The 12,542-nt window shown below is 45.8% G+C and overlaps 1 protein-coding gene across 1 annotated transcript in view; it reads right to left on the bottom strand.

Annotated features, from left to right (window-relative positions):
• Positions 1-6,929, bottom strand: part of LOC146754728 (uncharacterized) — a 75,422-nt gene extending 68,493 nt beyond the window's left edge. The window contains exons 1-4 of the mRNA XM_085527478.1: positions 6,819-6,929; positions 6,463-6,573; positions 6,147-6,341; positions 3,550-3,765 (exon numbers count right to left, since the gene is read on the bottom strand). Coding sequence (XP_085383604.1) covers positions 3,550-3,765; positions 6,147-6,341; positions 6,463-6,573; positions 6,819-6,929 — 633 coding nt within the window. The remainder of the gene's footprint in view (positions 1-3,549; positions 3,766-6,146; positions 6,342-6,462; positions 6,574-6,818) is intronic.
• Between the last annotated feature and the right edge of the window lie 5,613 nt (positions 6,930-12,542).

Raw genomic sequence — 12,542 nt, 5'->3', positions numbered from 1 at the left:
TCAGTTTGCGGAGGTAAAGGCTGTCCAGCTGGCCCTAGACATTGCTGAGTGGGAGAAATGGCCAGTGCTTTACCTCTATACTGACTCATGGATGGTGGCCAATGCCTTATGGGGGTGGTTGCAGCAATGGGAGCAAAACAACTGGCAGTGGAAAGGTAAACCTATTTGGGCCGCTGAACTATGGAAGAACATTGCTGCCCGAATAAAGAACATGGTCCTAAAGGTGCGTCACGTAGATGCCCACGTGCCCAAGAGTCGAGCGACAGAGGAGCAACAAAATAACCACCAGGTAGATCGAGCTGCCAGAATTCAGGTGGCTCAGATAGACCTGGACTGGCAGAATAAGGGAGAGTTATTCCTAGCTCGGTGGGCCCATGAGACCTCAGGCCATCAAGGCAGAGATGGAACACATAAGTGGGCTAGAGACCGAGGGGTGGACATAACTATGGACGCTATTGCGCAGATCATCCATGATTGTGACACCTGTGCCATGATCAAACAGGCCAAGAGGATGAGACCTCTCTGGGGGGAAGGGCGATGGGAAAAGTACAAATATGGGGAGGCATGGCAGATTGATTATATCACCCTGCCAAGGACTCATAATGGTAAGCATTAGGTACTCACCATGGTGGAGGTAACCACCGGGTGGCTTGAGACATATGCGGTGCCCCATGCCACTGCCAGAAACACCATATTAGGCCTAGAGACACAAATCCTGTGGCGACATGGCACCCCAGAGAGGATCGAATCAGACAATGGGACTCATTTCAAAAATTCACTGGTGAGCACTTGGGCCAAAGAACATGGCATCGAGTGGATCTATCACATCCCCTATAACGCACCAGCCGCTGGTAAGATCGAGCGCCACAACGGTTTGCTGAAAACCATGCTGAAAGCGATGGGTGGTGGAACATTTAAGAACTGGGAGAAACATCTAGCAGAAGCCACCTGGCTGGTAAACACCCGAGGATCAGCCAACCGAGACGGCGCTATACAGTCCAACTCCCTGCGTACTGTGGAGGGAGACAAGGTTCCTGTGGTGCATGTAAAGAATATGCTGGGAAAAGCGGTTTGGGTCCTCCCAGCCTCTGGAAAGGGGAGGCCCCTCCGCGGAACTCTCTTTGCACAGGGACCTGGGTGCACCAGGTGGGTGATGCAGAAGGATGGGGATGTTCAGTGTGTGCCACAGGGAAATATGATGCTGGGGGAGTGCAGCCTGTGATTCCATGTGTGTATATATATATTTATATCTGTATGTACATACGTAATGCATGTTAACTACTGTTCTGTTTATATGTTGATAAAAGTTAGGCATGGTGTGGTGATGTGTAATAAGGGGTGGAATGTTATGGTTTTGCAATTTGGTTGGTGTTGTTATTCCACATCAGAACACCATGCCTAATAATGGGAGTAAAGGGGACAAGTTTTTTTTCTGTGGACTGCCTTAAATGGGCATATGGGGAGGGGCACTGGAAGAGAAGTGGGGAAGGGGACGGGGTGGCTGGCCCGGCTCCCTGCAAGGAGACAATGTGGTCGGAGCTTCCTGCCTTCCACAGCTCCATCGGTGAGATTGCGGACTTGGTATTCTCTTTGTTGAAACTCTCTTGTTGTTGTTTAGCGTTATTAGGTTATTAAACTGCCGTTCGTTCTCAGATCACCTTTTTCTCCTTCATTTTTTGTTAGACTCAATCGCAATCTCCCTTCCCTTCCCCTCTCCCTAAACGCATGTGGCCGGGCCACGCCGCGCCGTGCCGTACAGTGTCGCTAGAGAAAAGGGGAGGGGACTTTTGTTCCTGCACCCCCGGATTTGTTCCCACTGTCCCGGACTGAGCTCTAGAGAGAACTCCGTGACACACCAAATTGGCTGGGAGTGTGGATCTGCCTGGAGGTAGCGAGGCCCTACAGAGGGATCTGGACAGGCTGGAGAGCTGGGCTGAAGCCAATGGGATGAGGTTCATCAAGACCAAATGCCGGGTCCTGCTCTTTGGCCACTACAACCCCAGGCAGTGCTATAGGCTTGGGCTGGAGTGGCTGGAAGACTGCGTAGAGGTAATGGACCTGGGGGTATTGATTGATGCTCAGCTGAACACGAGCCGACTGTGCCCAGGTGGCCAAGAAGGCCAACGGCATCCTGGCTTGCATCAGAAACAGTGTTGCCAGGAGGAGCAGAGAGGTGACTGTTCCCCTGTACTCAGCACTGGTGAGGCCCCACCTCGAGCGCTGTGTTCAGTTTTGGGCCCTTCACTGCCCCCCCCCAACAGGCCCCAGCCCGACCTGAGCCACGTGACAGGAAGTGCTTCCTGAAGGCGGCGGAGAGCACTTCTGGGCCATGGCCTATTCCTGCCAATTGCCCCTGTGAGTCACGATCCAGTTGCTGATAAGCTAGGGAAACACTTATCTCCCTGGCCAGCCTGTGTCCACTGACTCAGCCAACATGAGGCCAGTTTCCCTAACCTTAATGAAATCCCTTAATGAATATACTTGGAAGGCTAAGGACACCCCGATAAAGAAATGTAAAATTAACTCTCTCTTGTTTGTTCCCTCATTTTTTTTTAAATTGTATTAACAAAGCCCCAAAAGGGCAAGTTGTTGTCTTGTTTTATTTTTCAGAAGATCCCCGTGGAACCTTTACTGAACACAGAATGACTGATAGCTGACTTTAACCATTTGTGTTTTGTGACAGAAAAGTTGAAGATGTGATCACGCTAGAATTCTGAATATACCTCTTGATTACATATTTTGGTTGCAATAGTATTACGTTTTGTTTGTTGTGGTTGTGGACTGTGATTGATATCAGTCCTAATACTGAACTAATTTCTCTAACCTGACTGTGGGTAATCCATTCATCAAATCTCGTGGAACACCCTTTTGCCAGCCCAATGTCCAGAGACGATTACGTTTATGATCAATATTTCGCCTACCCGTTCTTACTGGCAGTGAGACCCTTACAGTTCCACTGAGCTTTGGACTAGGTGGTCTAGGAGCAAGGGTGGTTGCTGCGAGCCTTACTTCCTCTGGTTCAGATATACTGGAAGAAGCCACAGGCCCATATTTCCTTTCATAATTAATCAACTCTTGGGCAACCTCCCCCCATGTCCATACTTTATATCCCGACTGCAAATGGTTAGAGGTTACAACTCCTAATGCTGCCCGGGTTCTTTCTCCCTGAGGCACAGCCTGTACCTTTCCTTGCAGTTGTATGCCTATAGGTTTCAGTGATTCTGGAAGCCCCCTGATTAAAGGAGTCATCCATTCAGGATCAACAGGCATCATCATAGGTGATTCATGATGTGGCTGCAGTTTTCTATCATACATCATTTGCAGACAAGCAGCTTTTTGAACACTTTCAACCAATTGATCAACTGTCCCATTAATAGCAAGCGGGTCTCCCCTTTCTAAAGGGTTAAGACCACCTGCCCAATAGGCAGCCCTCTGCGTTAGGGACCAAGGAGCACGGTTGTTACCAGTAGTTAAAAATACTCCAGGCCCCCAATAACCTTCAGCTTCCTTTTCAGTTAACAGTATTTGGTCTCCACCAGTGAGACTAACCCTCCACACATATTCCGTCTCTGATTCCTTTGGAGAGCGGCTAAAATCCTTTTTCAGTTTTGCCAGTTCAGTGGCAGAGAAGGGAATTTCTTTAACATTCATTTGAGGGTCCAGATCCTCACTGTTATCAAATGTATATTCAGTTTTTATCAAAGGACGCAACTGGGCTGGCGAGTCCTCTAATTTGCCAAGCCCTTCCTTTATTCCTTGTAGTTCCTTCTGAGGAAAAGTTTTCTCTTGAGGCAAATTATGGACAGCAGTATTGCTAGTATTCTTATATGTTAATAGTTCCTTAAAAGCCATTTGCAACAAGACTGTATTATGTTGCTCTCTTTGTAATTGTTCCTCAAGGTTCACTATTTGATTCTGCAGAGTTTTTACCAATTCTTGCATTACTTTAACTGATTCCTGTAATGCTTGTATGGTTTGGGTTTCTGCCGAATGCTTTTCATCTCGGAACTCCACGGCAGCTTTTAAAGCAGCACCGAGTACCGCACAAATAAACGATTTTCCTTTCCCGGCTCGAGTATGAGCCTCATATTGTAAAACGCGAATGCGGTCGGAAACACTCTGCAAGTTATGCCAGTTTTGTCGTGCCCAATCCACCCCTGATAAAGAGGGCCGAGCACCATGCTTTTCTAAAAGGTCAAATAGCACATTTTCACTTTTCGTAGTGGCAATACTTTCACTCATTTCTCAATACCCTAAAAGATCTACACTAAGGGAAGAAATGGTACACTTAACTCCTTACCCCTCCCTAGGGAGGCACGTACCTATCAAACAAATGCAAATGCTACAATCATTCCTCCTTTTCACAAAAGACAAAGAAGCCCAATCAACACTTACAAAGAAAGTGTAAACGCCTAAATCGCTCCTGGCTACCCTGTCAGGCCAGAAAAACTTCAAGCTTAAAGCCACACAAGTTACAAAACACTTCTAGGTTTCTCAGAAAGGAATAAACTTCTTGGAGAGGCACAAACGTCAAAAAATTACTTCCTCACTTCCCCAAGAGGTGCACACACAAAACTTTCAAATTCCAAAATACGTTACTAGATACTTAAACCACAAAAATGCGAAATAGTCTTCCCGAGGAGGCAAACACGTATAAAACAAAAGTAAATAGTCAAAATTAATTCATACGTCCCCGAGAGGTAAACACATAAGCAGTAAAGTTTCAGAATATGGAGCGGTCTTCCTGGAGAGGTGATCACATTTAAGTTAACAAAATTGTCGCTCCTTGCAAAACCAGGAGGTACATACAGAAAAATTTTGGAGTTTTTGGAAGGACAACACTCTCACGGCGGGCATCCTGCCGACTACGCCAATAAAAATGTCTCGCTCCAATTTGTAGGAGGGAGGCAAGGTTCTTTGATATGTGTATACCCGGCGTGAGATTAAGAAGCAACGGTTCAAATGTTGGTCCAACCAGTTTATTAACGTCCTAGCCGTTTTTAGGGAGATGGGGAAGGGAAGGTAGGCGATAGAGAAAGTAGGAAATATAAGCAAGGAGTCTTTGCAGATAGCAAAAGAGATATAGTCACCACCGTGGGTCCAGCGAGGTACACAGTAGGTCCGACGATCTCAGGAACTCGTCTAATCGCCGCAGGGGATGGGAGACAGCCAGGGAGCTCCGCAGCAAGCCGGTCCCGGGGATTCTTCCGACGAAGTTTCCCCCTTAGGGAATTCTCCGTCAAAGGTGTCTTTGGGAGTTTGTCTCCAAAGTCCCCAGTTTAGCGAGGGCCTTTTATCCCCCATTTCGGTGGGGTTTTTTCTTTGTAAAATGATTTAAAACTAACTTTTCTGACATTCCTGTCCCACAGATAAGCCAGCAAGGGTTGGAGGTCTCTGTTGCCAGACACAAGATTTACCACCTTCTGCAGGGGTCTGCTCCTCCCAGCAGCACCCCTGGAAAAGACTGCTTGTCTTGTTCCTGCTTATCTTTGCAGTCCTAAGCAGGGATGGCACGATAACACCCACCATTCACCCTCCTGGATAGTTAGCAGTTGCCTGTCAGAGTCTTATCATCAGAAAGGCCTCACGAAAGCAAACTTTGAGACAATAAAAGAAAAACAGTTCTGTCTTTCACAATGCTGTAATGTGCAAAATCACTTTCCTCATTTCATTTTCATCAAAGTAGAAATGGTTAATTAGCGTTTGACAGCATGTTGCAGCCTCTCATGCTTCATGTTTTTGACCTGTTTGTCATGCTTTGTGTAATACACCCCAAAATGTGGTTTGCCTCTTGGCTGCCAGGGCACACTGCTGGCCCTTGCTGAGTCTGCTGCCACCAGTGCCCCCAGTCCCTTCCCACTGAGTTGCTCCAGCTGCTGGCTGGAGTCCGGCACTGCTCCATCCCTGCCGCAGAGCCCAGCATTTCTCTTGGCTGAACTTCATGCTGCTGCTGATTTCTCAGTACTCCCATCAGTTGAGACCCCCTGCAAGGCCTCTCATCCCAACAGGGAATCAGCAGCGCCTCCTAGATCAGTGTCATTCTCAGACTTGCAGAGGATGAATGTCTGTGTCCAGTTGGTTGATAGAAATGTTGGACAGGACTGACCCTGGAGTCGAGCCCCATAGAACACCACTGGTAACTGTACACAGCCAGATGTAGCCCCGTTTGCCCCTTGAGCTCTTCTATTGAGCCAGTCCATCACCCAGCATAGTGTGATCTTGTTTATCTCACAGTAAAACAATCTGTCTAGAAGGCTGCCATAAAGAACTGTATCAAAGGCCTCACCAAAATCTAAAACAGTGAAATCTGCTGCCTTCCCTTCATTCACCAAGCAGGTGACCTTATCAGAGGAGATCAAATTACTGAGGCAGGACTTTCCCTTTGTGTGCCCATGTCGACTGTGGCTGGTAATGGCTTTATAGATGCCTTTCCATATCCCCCAGGACAAACTTCTCCATCACTTGCCCAGGGACTGAGGTTGGACTGGCAGGTCTGTAGTGTCCTGGCTCTTCCTTTATGACCTGCTGGTGGATGGGTGTGATTTTGGCCACCTTCAAAGGGACCTCCCCAGACTGCCAAGACATTTGGTGAGCTATTGGGAGGGATCCAGCTGTAACATCTGCTGACTCCCTCAGTACTATGAAGTGAGTCCCACCAGGGCCCATTCAGCTGGTACAGCTGGATCCCTACAATTGTAATATCTGCAAATTGAAAGTTGTTTCTTCCCCAGTCATGGTCCTCCAGCTCAGGTCCAGGCAAACCAAGATCTCTTGCTACTGTTAAATACTGAGGCAGGAAAGGAATTAGATGTCTCTACCACTTCCTCTTCACTTGTGAGGTGACCTTTCACTCCAAGTATCAGTCCTGTGTTTTCTTTTGACCACCTCTTGCTGTTGACAAACTTGAAGAAGCCTTTTTGTTGTCTCATACCGCACTGCTCAATGTGAACTCAAGTACAGCTTTGGTTTTTCTTGTTTTCTCCCTGCAGATGCGAACTGCAGCTCTGTACTCTCCCTTTGAAACCAGACCTTGCTTCCGCTTTCTCTTTCTGCCCCAGTTCCAGGTGTTCCCTCTTCAGCCAGGCCACTTGCTCAGCATGTGGCTCAGTGGGATTGCCTGCTCCTAGGCTTCAAAAGGTTTTTCTTGAGAAATGACAAGCTCTTGTGAGCCCCTGGATGCTGGAAAGCAGAATTCATGGGGACACTGCTAATTTGCTCCCTGAGAAGCTTAAAGTTTGTTCTCTTTAAAAGTCCATGGTGACAATTCTGGTGGTAATTTTTTTTTCTTCCTTACACCAAAGATTTTGGAGTCAACCACTTCATGATCCCTGTGGCGTAGCCTGTTTTAAATGATCCTTCTGTGTCTTTTCCAGGCTGGTAGCAGAATGGAGACTTTCCTGAGGCACTGAGGAACAGACACAAGCTTCTTTTGAAGGCTTCAATGAAATTCTGCCCCAGCAGTATCTGCGGTCCTTTGATGCTAAGGAGCTGGAGGTAAAGGGTTCTTTGACTATTGCCAGATCCAGGCTGCTACACGTAATACTTGAATTTCAGTCAGAGTCTGAAGAGCAGAGTTCATTAAGGCTGGCGGTTCTGCTTTCAAGATGTGTGAGAGAAGCCTTATGTATCTGTTAATATTTGGTTACTGTGTTGTTCTTCACTTTCTTCTTTGCAACCAACTTAGACACATTTCTAACGTTAAGATTCTGCCAGCATAAATTTTTTGGCTAACAGTGTTTTTGTAATCCTTGACCATGTGATTTGCGTGTGTTTAAAGAGTGAACAATTGGAAAGCAAGGAAGATAAGAACCAAATATCAGCAGATGGTCAAATTACAGAGTGGAGCAGGTTTTAGCTGCTTTTGGTCTCTGCAAATTATACTCTGCAGCAGAACATCGTATTTCTAGCACAGAATGGTACAGTTAGGCAATGAGAAAGTATGGTTTATGTGTCTAAATACATTCATTTTCATGACTGGGGTATCTCCTTTGTTGCCACTCTACATTTTCTTTGTGAACGGATGTTATTTGCTGTGGAAGTTTAAAAGTTTAATATTAAAACCAAGCGTACTGTGATTGCGGGTCTTTGAAGTACAGTAGTATTTAAGTACAATAGTCTTGCTGTAGAAGCAAAGTAGTAGCTTGTAGTTTCCATGTTCATGATCCTTTTTCTTCCCTAAAGGTGCTCCCATGTGGAATGCAAGAAATTGATCTGAATGACTGGCAGAAGCAATACCATCTACCAGCATGATACCAGAACCAGCAGAAAGATACTGTGGATCTGGCAGGTTTGTAGACTTCTTTTTTCCTCACAAGAACACAGCTACAGCTTAGTGAGCAACAGTCAGAATTACTCAACAGATAAGTAGCATGTAAATGTAAATGATAACTGCTAATCCAGCTGTCCTAGGGGTGATGGGGAAGTGATCACATAAATATTAAACTTTACATCAGTGTTAATTATTATCACACACAGAATCACACAAAATCACCCGGGTTGGAAGGGACCTCAAGGATCATGTAGTTCCAACCCCCCTGCCTAGCAGGGCCACCAAACATATGCCTTTACTAGATCAGGTTGCCCATGGCCCCGTCCAACCTGGTCTTGAACACCTCCAAGGACGGGGCATCCACAACCTCACTGGGCAGCCTGTTCCAGGACCTAACCACCCTTCTAGTAAAGAACTTTCCCCTAACATCCAACCTAAATCTTCCCTCTTTCAACTTAAAACCATTTCCCCTAGTCCTGCTATTATCAGCCTTTTCGAAGAGTTTACTCCCCTCCTGGGAATAAGTTCCCTTCAGGAACTGAAAGGCTGCAATGAGGTCACCCCGCAACCTTCTCTTCTCCAGGCTGAACAAACCCAACTCCCTCAGCCTGTCCTCATAGGGGAGGTGCTCCAGCCCCCTGATCATCTTTGTGGCCCTCCTCTGGACCCTTTCCAAAATCTCCATATCTTTTTTGTACTGAGGGCTCCACACCTGGACACATTATCTTTCAGTTTGTGAAAGAAATAGATAATGAGAAGAGAATGAGACTTCTACAGTTCGTTACTGGAACGTGCAGATTACCAGTGGGAGGATTTGCTGACCTCATGGGTAACGAGCCCTCTTTAATGCATTTTATGCTCATGTTATTTCCTTTTTTCTTAATAAGGACCAAACTGTGTTTTTAAGTGTATTTTTTAATGAATATATGTGGAATCTTTTCTGAGTCTTGCATATTGGTAGAGCTGTGACAGAAAAATGAATGGAGGGAATGTGAACACGCCTTGCATCAGTGACTTGATCCATGGTTTGGACGTGGTCCTGGCTGGGCAGCCTGCTCTGGGTATCCCTGCTTGCTCAGAGTGGAAGGACTAGGTAAACTCCAGAGATTCTTTCCAGTACCAAACCAACAATGTGATTCAGTGGATGAGTTTCTTTGAAAACCGCTTCATATTTATGCATTTCACTACGTGGATTTCTTCAGAGGGATGTAGTGAGAGACAAATGTCTTTGTGCTCTGCAAGTAGTTATAGTCTTGTTTTCACGCGCTGTTGTCATGTATTACCTACTGGTATACACGGGCAGTTCGACCTAAGAATTCATTGTTTGATTTTTGTACAGGGAGCAACAGACCCCAAAAATTTTGCATTGAGAAAGTTGGAAAGGAAAACTGGTTACCTGGAATTCACACCTGGTAAGTACGAAGGATCAAACTCTGCTGTGGTTCTGTTCTTATGGATGGAAATCTACTTTGAGATTTTAGGAAGTGGGTGTGTTATGGAAGTGTCTGAGACTGTGTGAAAGCAAAACACTGGGTTATGGCAGTAAGCTCTGCTGACTAATAGTTGAACTTCTGAAAAGCAGTTTTGTTGTGGAGCTGATTCCATTGTAAACGCCATGGATTTGCACACCACTAAAAACGTAAAGCTACTTTTAGTACTTAAGGTTGTCCTTTTTTTAAAGAGTTTGGGATTGATCTTTCATTATCACCACGCTCGATCTTGGCAATGAAAATAAATAGCCACGCTCATGCTTCCTCTTGGCTGGAGAAAATGTAGCTTCTGCTCAGTTTCTCAGTTATGCTGGTGCTTTGTGAAGATGCTCAGATATTAATTTTCAGATACAGAAGAGAGATTAGCTGAGACTTCTTGCTAAATACATTGCCAGTTCTGGAAAGTTATCGCTGCTCAGGTGCTTGTTGTGCTTTAACTCTCACTTTCATAGACAAATGAATGTCAAGATACAGGTGTTTTAGAGGGTACAAATGCAGTCTTCCTTCTGAACAGGACAGTTCATATGCCTGTGTTCCTAATGGATTTTTTGGTGGTTTAAACTGTTGTTCAATACTTAAGGTTTCTCTTTGTTTTCAGTTTCAATCGCTTGGACCTTCCAGCCTATAAGAATTATGAGCAGCTGAAGGAAAAGCTGTTATTTGCAACTGAAGAAACAGAAGGTTTTGGGCAGGAATAGCTGCGATTTGCACCTTGAAGAATGTGAACTCAGTGTGATGTTCTTCTTCGCTTCTTCTGCTTGTTGCACACTTCATAGTAAAGTAGACTTGACTTGGATTATTTAACAATAGTAGCGTGTAAGTAAATGGATGTTATCCTGAGGTTTTATCCACGTAAACTCTGGATTTCTACCGAGCACTTTCATAAACCTTCTCACTGGCGGTGAAAGCTATTCTTGCTTCACAGTTTTACTAGGAGGAAGATCTGCCTATTCCAAAACACTGGATGGGTATTTTACTGTATACAGCTCAGAAGGAGAAGAAAAAAGCCTTATGAATAATCTGTTTATGTTAATTCTGACAGTGAAACCTAGTTATCTAACATATTTACAGGAGAGATGAAATTAAACAGGATAATGCAAGATTAAGCTAAGACAACTAGTTTATGTTCTGCATAATGATTTCTGATTCACATAAGGAACCTAGACATGCCGTGGATGTATAAATATCACCCAAAAGGCTTTCAGCCCTATATTTTTAAAACACAAAGCAGTTCTAATTGAAATAGCCTTAGCCCTAGTTCTATAGGGTACGGCTGTTGAATATTGTTATGGTTGAAATGTTTAGTTCAGGAAAAAGATAAATGCTTGTATATATTTTTGCAGTCTCGGATTCCATTTCCTCCTTGTTTTCTTTCTTTAATTTAAGTGGTGTGTTTGTGTCTTTCCTGCTGTATTGGATGGGGAAAGGGGGCTGGATATCCCAAGCACCAGAACTTACTTTAATGTACTGCAGACTAAGAGTCAGATGGGAAAAGCAGTCTGTGAAACGCTGCATTTGGCCAAGCAGTAAAGTAAACCTGCCAGTGTGTTCAATTGGCGACGTTCTTGAAGTCTGAAATAATGTTTACTTACACGTTTTGCTTTGTAAGCCAACAAGTCCCAGGTGCCTCTGCAAAACAGATTTGCGGCCCTGGAACCCGAGGGAGAGGTGAATACAGATGTGGAATCAGCCCCACCTGTGAGGGTGCCTCGGGGGAAGCGGACACACCCGCACCTCAAAACTTCTTCCACACGGAAGGATAGAAGGGTAGTCGTCATAGGTGACTCCCTTCTGCAAGGAATGGAAGGCCCTATATGCCGGCCTGACCCTACCCGCAGGGAGGTGTGCTCCCTCCCCGGGGCACGGGTCAGGGACATTGCTGGGAGACTTCCCAGTCTGATCTGCCCTTCTGATTACTATCCCCTGCTAGTAGTTCAGGCTGGCAGTGAAGAAGTTAGTAAAAAAAGCCTGAAAGCTCTCAAAGATGATTTCAGGGGACTGGGGCAGGTAATCGAAGGAACAGGTGTGCAAGTGGTTATTGCATCTGTACCTTCAGTGGCAAGGAGGGATACTGAGTTGGGCCTAAAACCCCACCTCTTAAACAAATGGTTAAAGAGTTGGTGCAGACATAGGAGTCTTGGTTTTTTTGATCATGGGGCAATTTATTCGGCACCTGGCATGACAGCGGCAGATGGAAGCAGCCTGTCTCAAATGGGTAAGAGGGTTCTAGCTGAGGAACTGTCAGGACTTATTGACAGGTGTTTAAACTAGGTAGGATGGGGGAAGGGGACAAAACGAGGGCCGCTGGGTCTGAGGCGGCAGTTCAAGACTCAAAGCAGAGCTCGCTGGGTGCAGACAATGGAGTTAAAAGGCATGGAGAGGGGTGGGGAGATGCTGCCTCTCTCAAGTGCCTGTATACCAACGCGCGAAGCAGGGGGAATAAACAGGAAGAATTGGAGCTCTGTGTGCGGTCAAGTGGCCATGATCTCATTGCGATCACGGAGACATGGTGGGACGGCTCGCATGACTGGAATGTTGTCATGGAGGGCTATGTGCTTTTTAGGAAAGATCGGCTGGCAAGGCGGGGTGGTGGAGTTGCTCTTTATGTGAGAGAGCAGCTAGAATGTATTGAACTCCACCTGGGCGAGAGTAATGTAGAAGTTGAGAGCTTGTGGGTGAGAATCAAGGGCCAGGCTGGCAAAGGGGACACTGTTGTGGGTGTGTACTACAGGCCTCCTGATCAGGAGGAGGAGGTTGATGAGGCCTTCCATAAGCAACTGGAA

This window comes from Coturnix japonica, chromosome W (assembly GCF_054131305.1).
Source record: "Coturnix japonica strain WE chromosome W, WE-NBRP24, whole genome shotgun sequence".
NCBI lineage: Eukaryota > Metazoa > Chordata > Aves > Galliformes > Phasianidae > Coturnix > Coturnix japonica.
The sequence above is the reverse complement of the archived record's forward strand: the minus strand, read 5'-3'. Positions and strand labels throughout refer to the sequence as shown.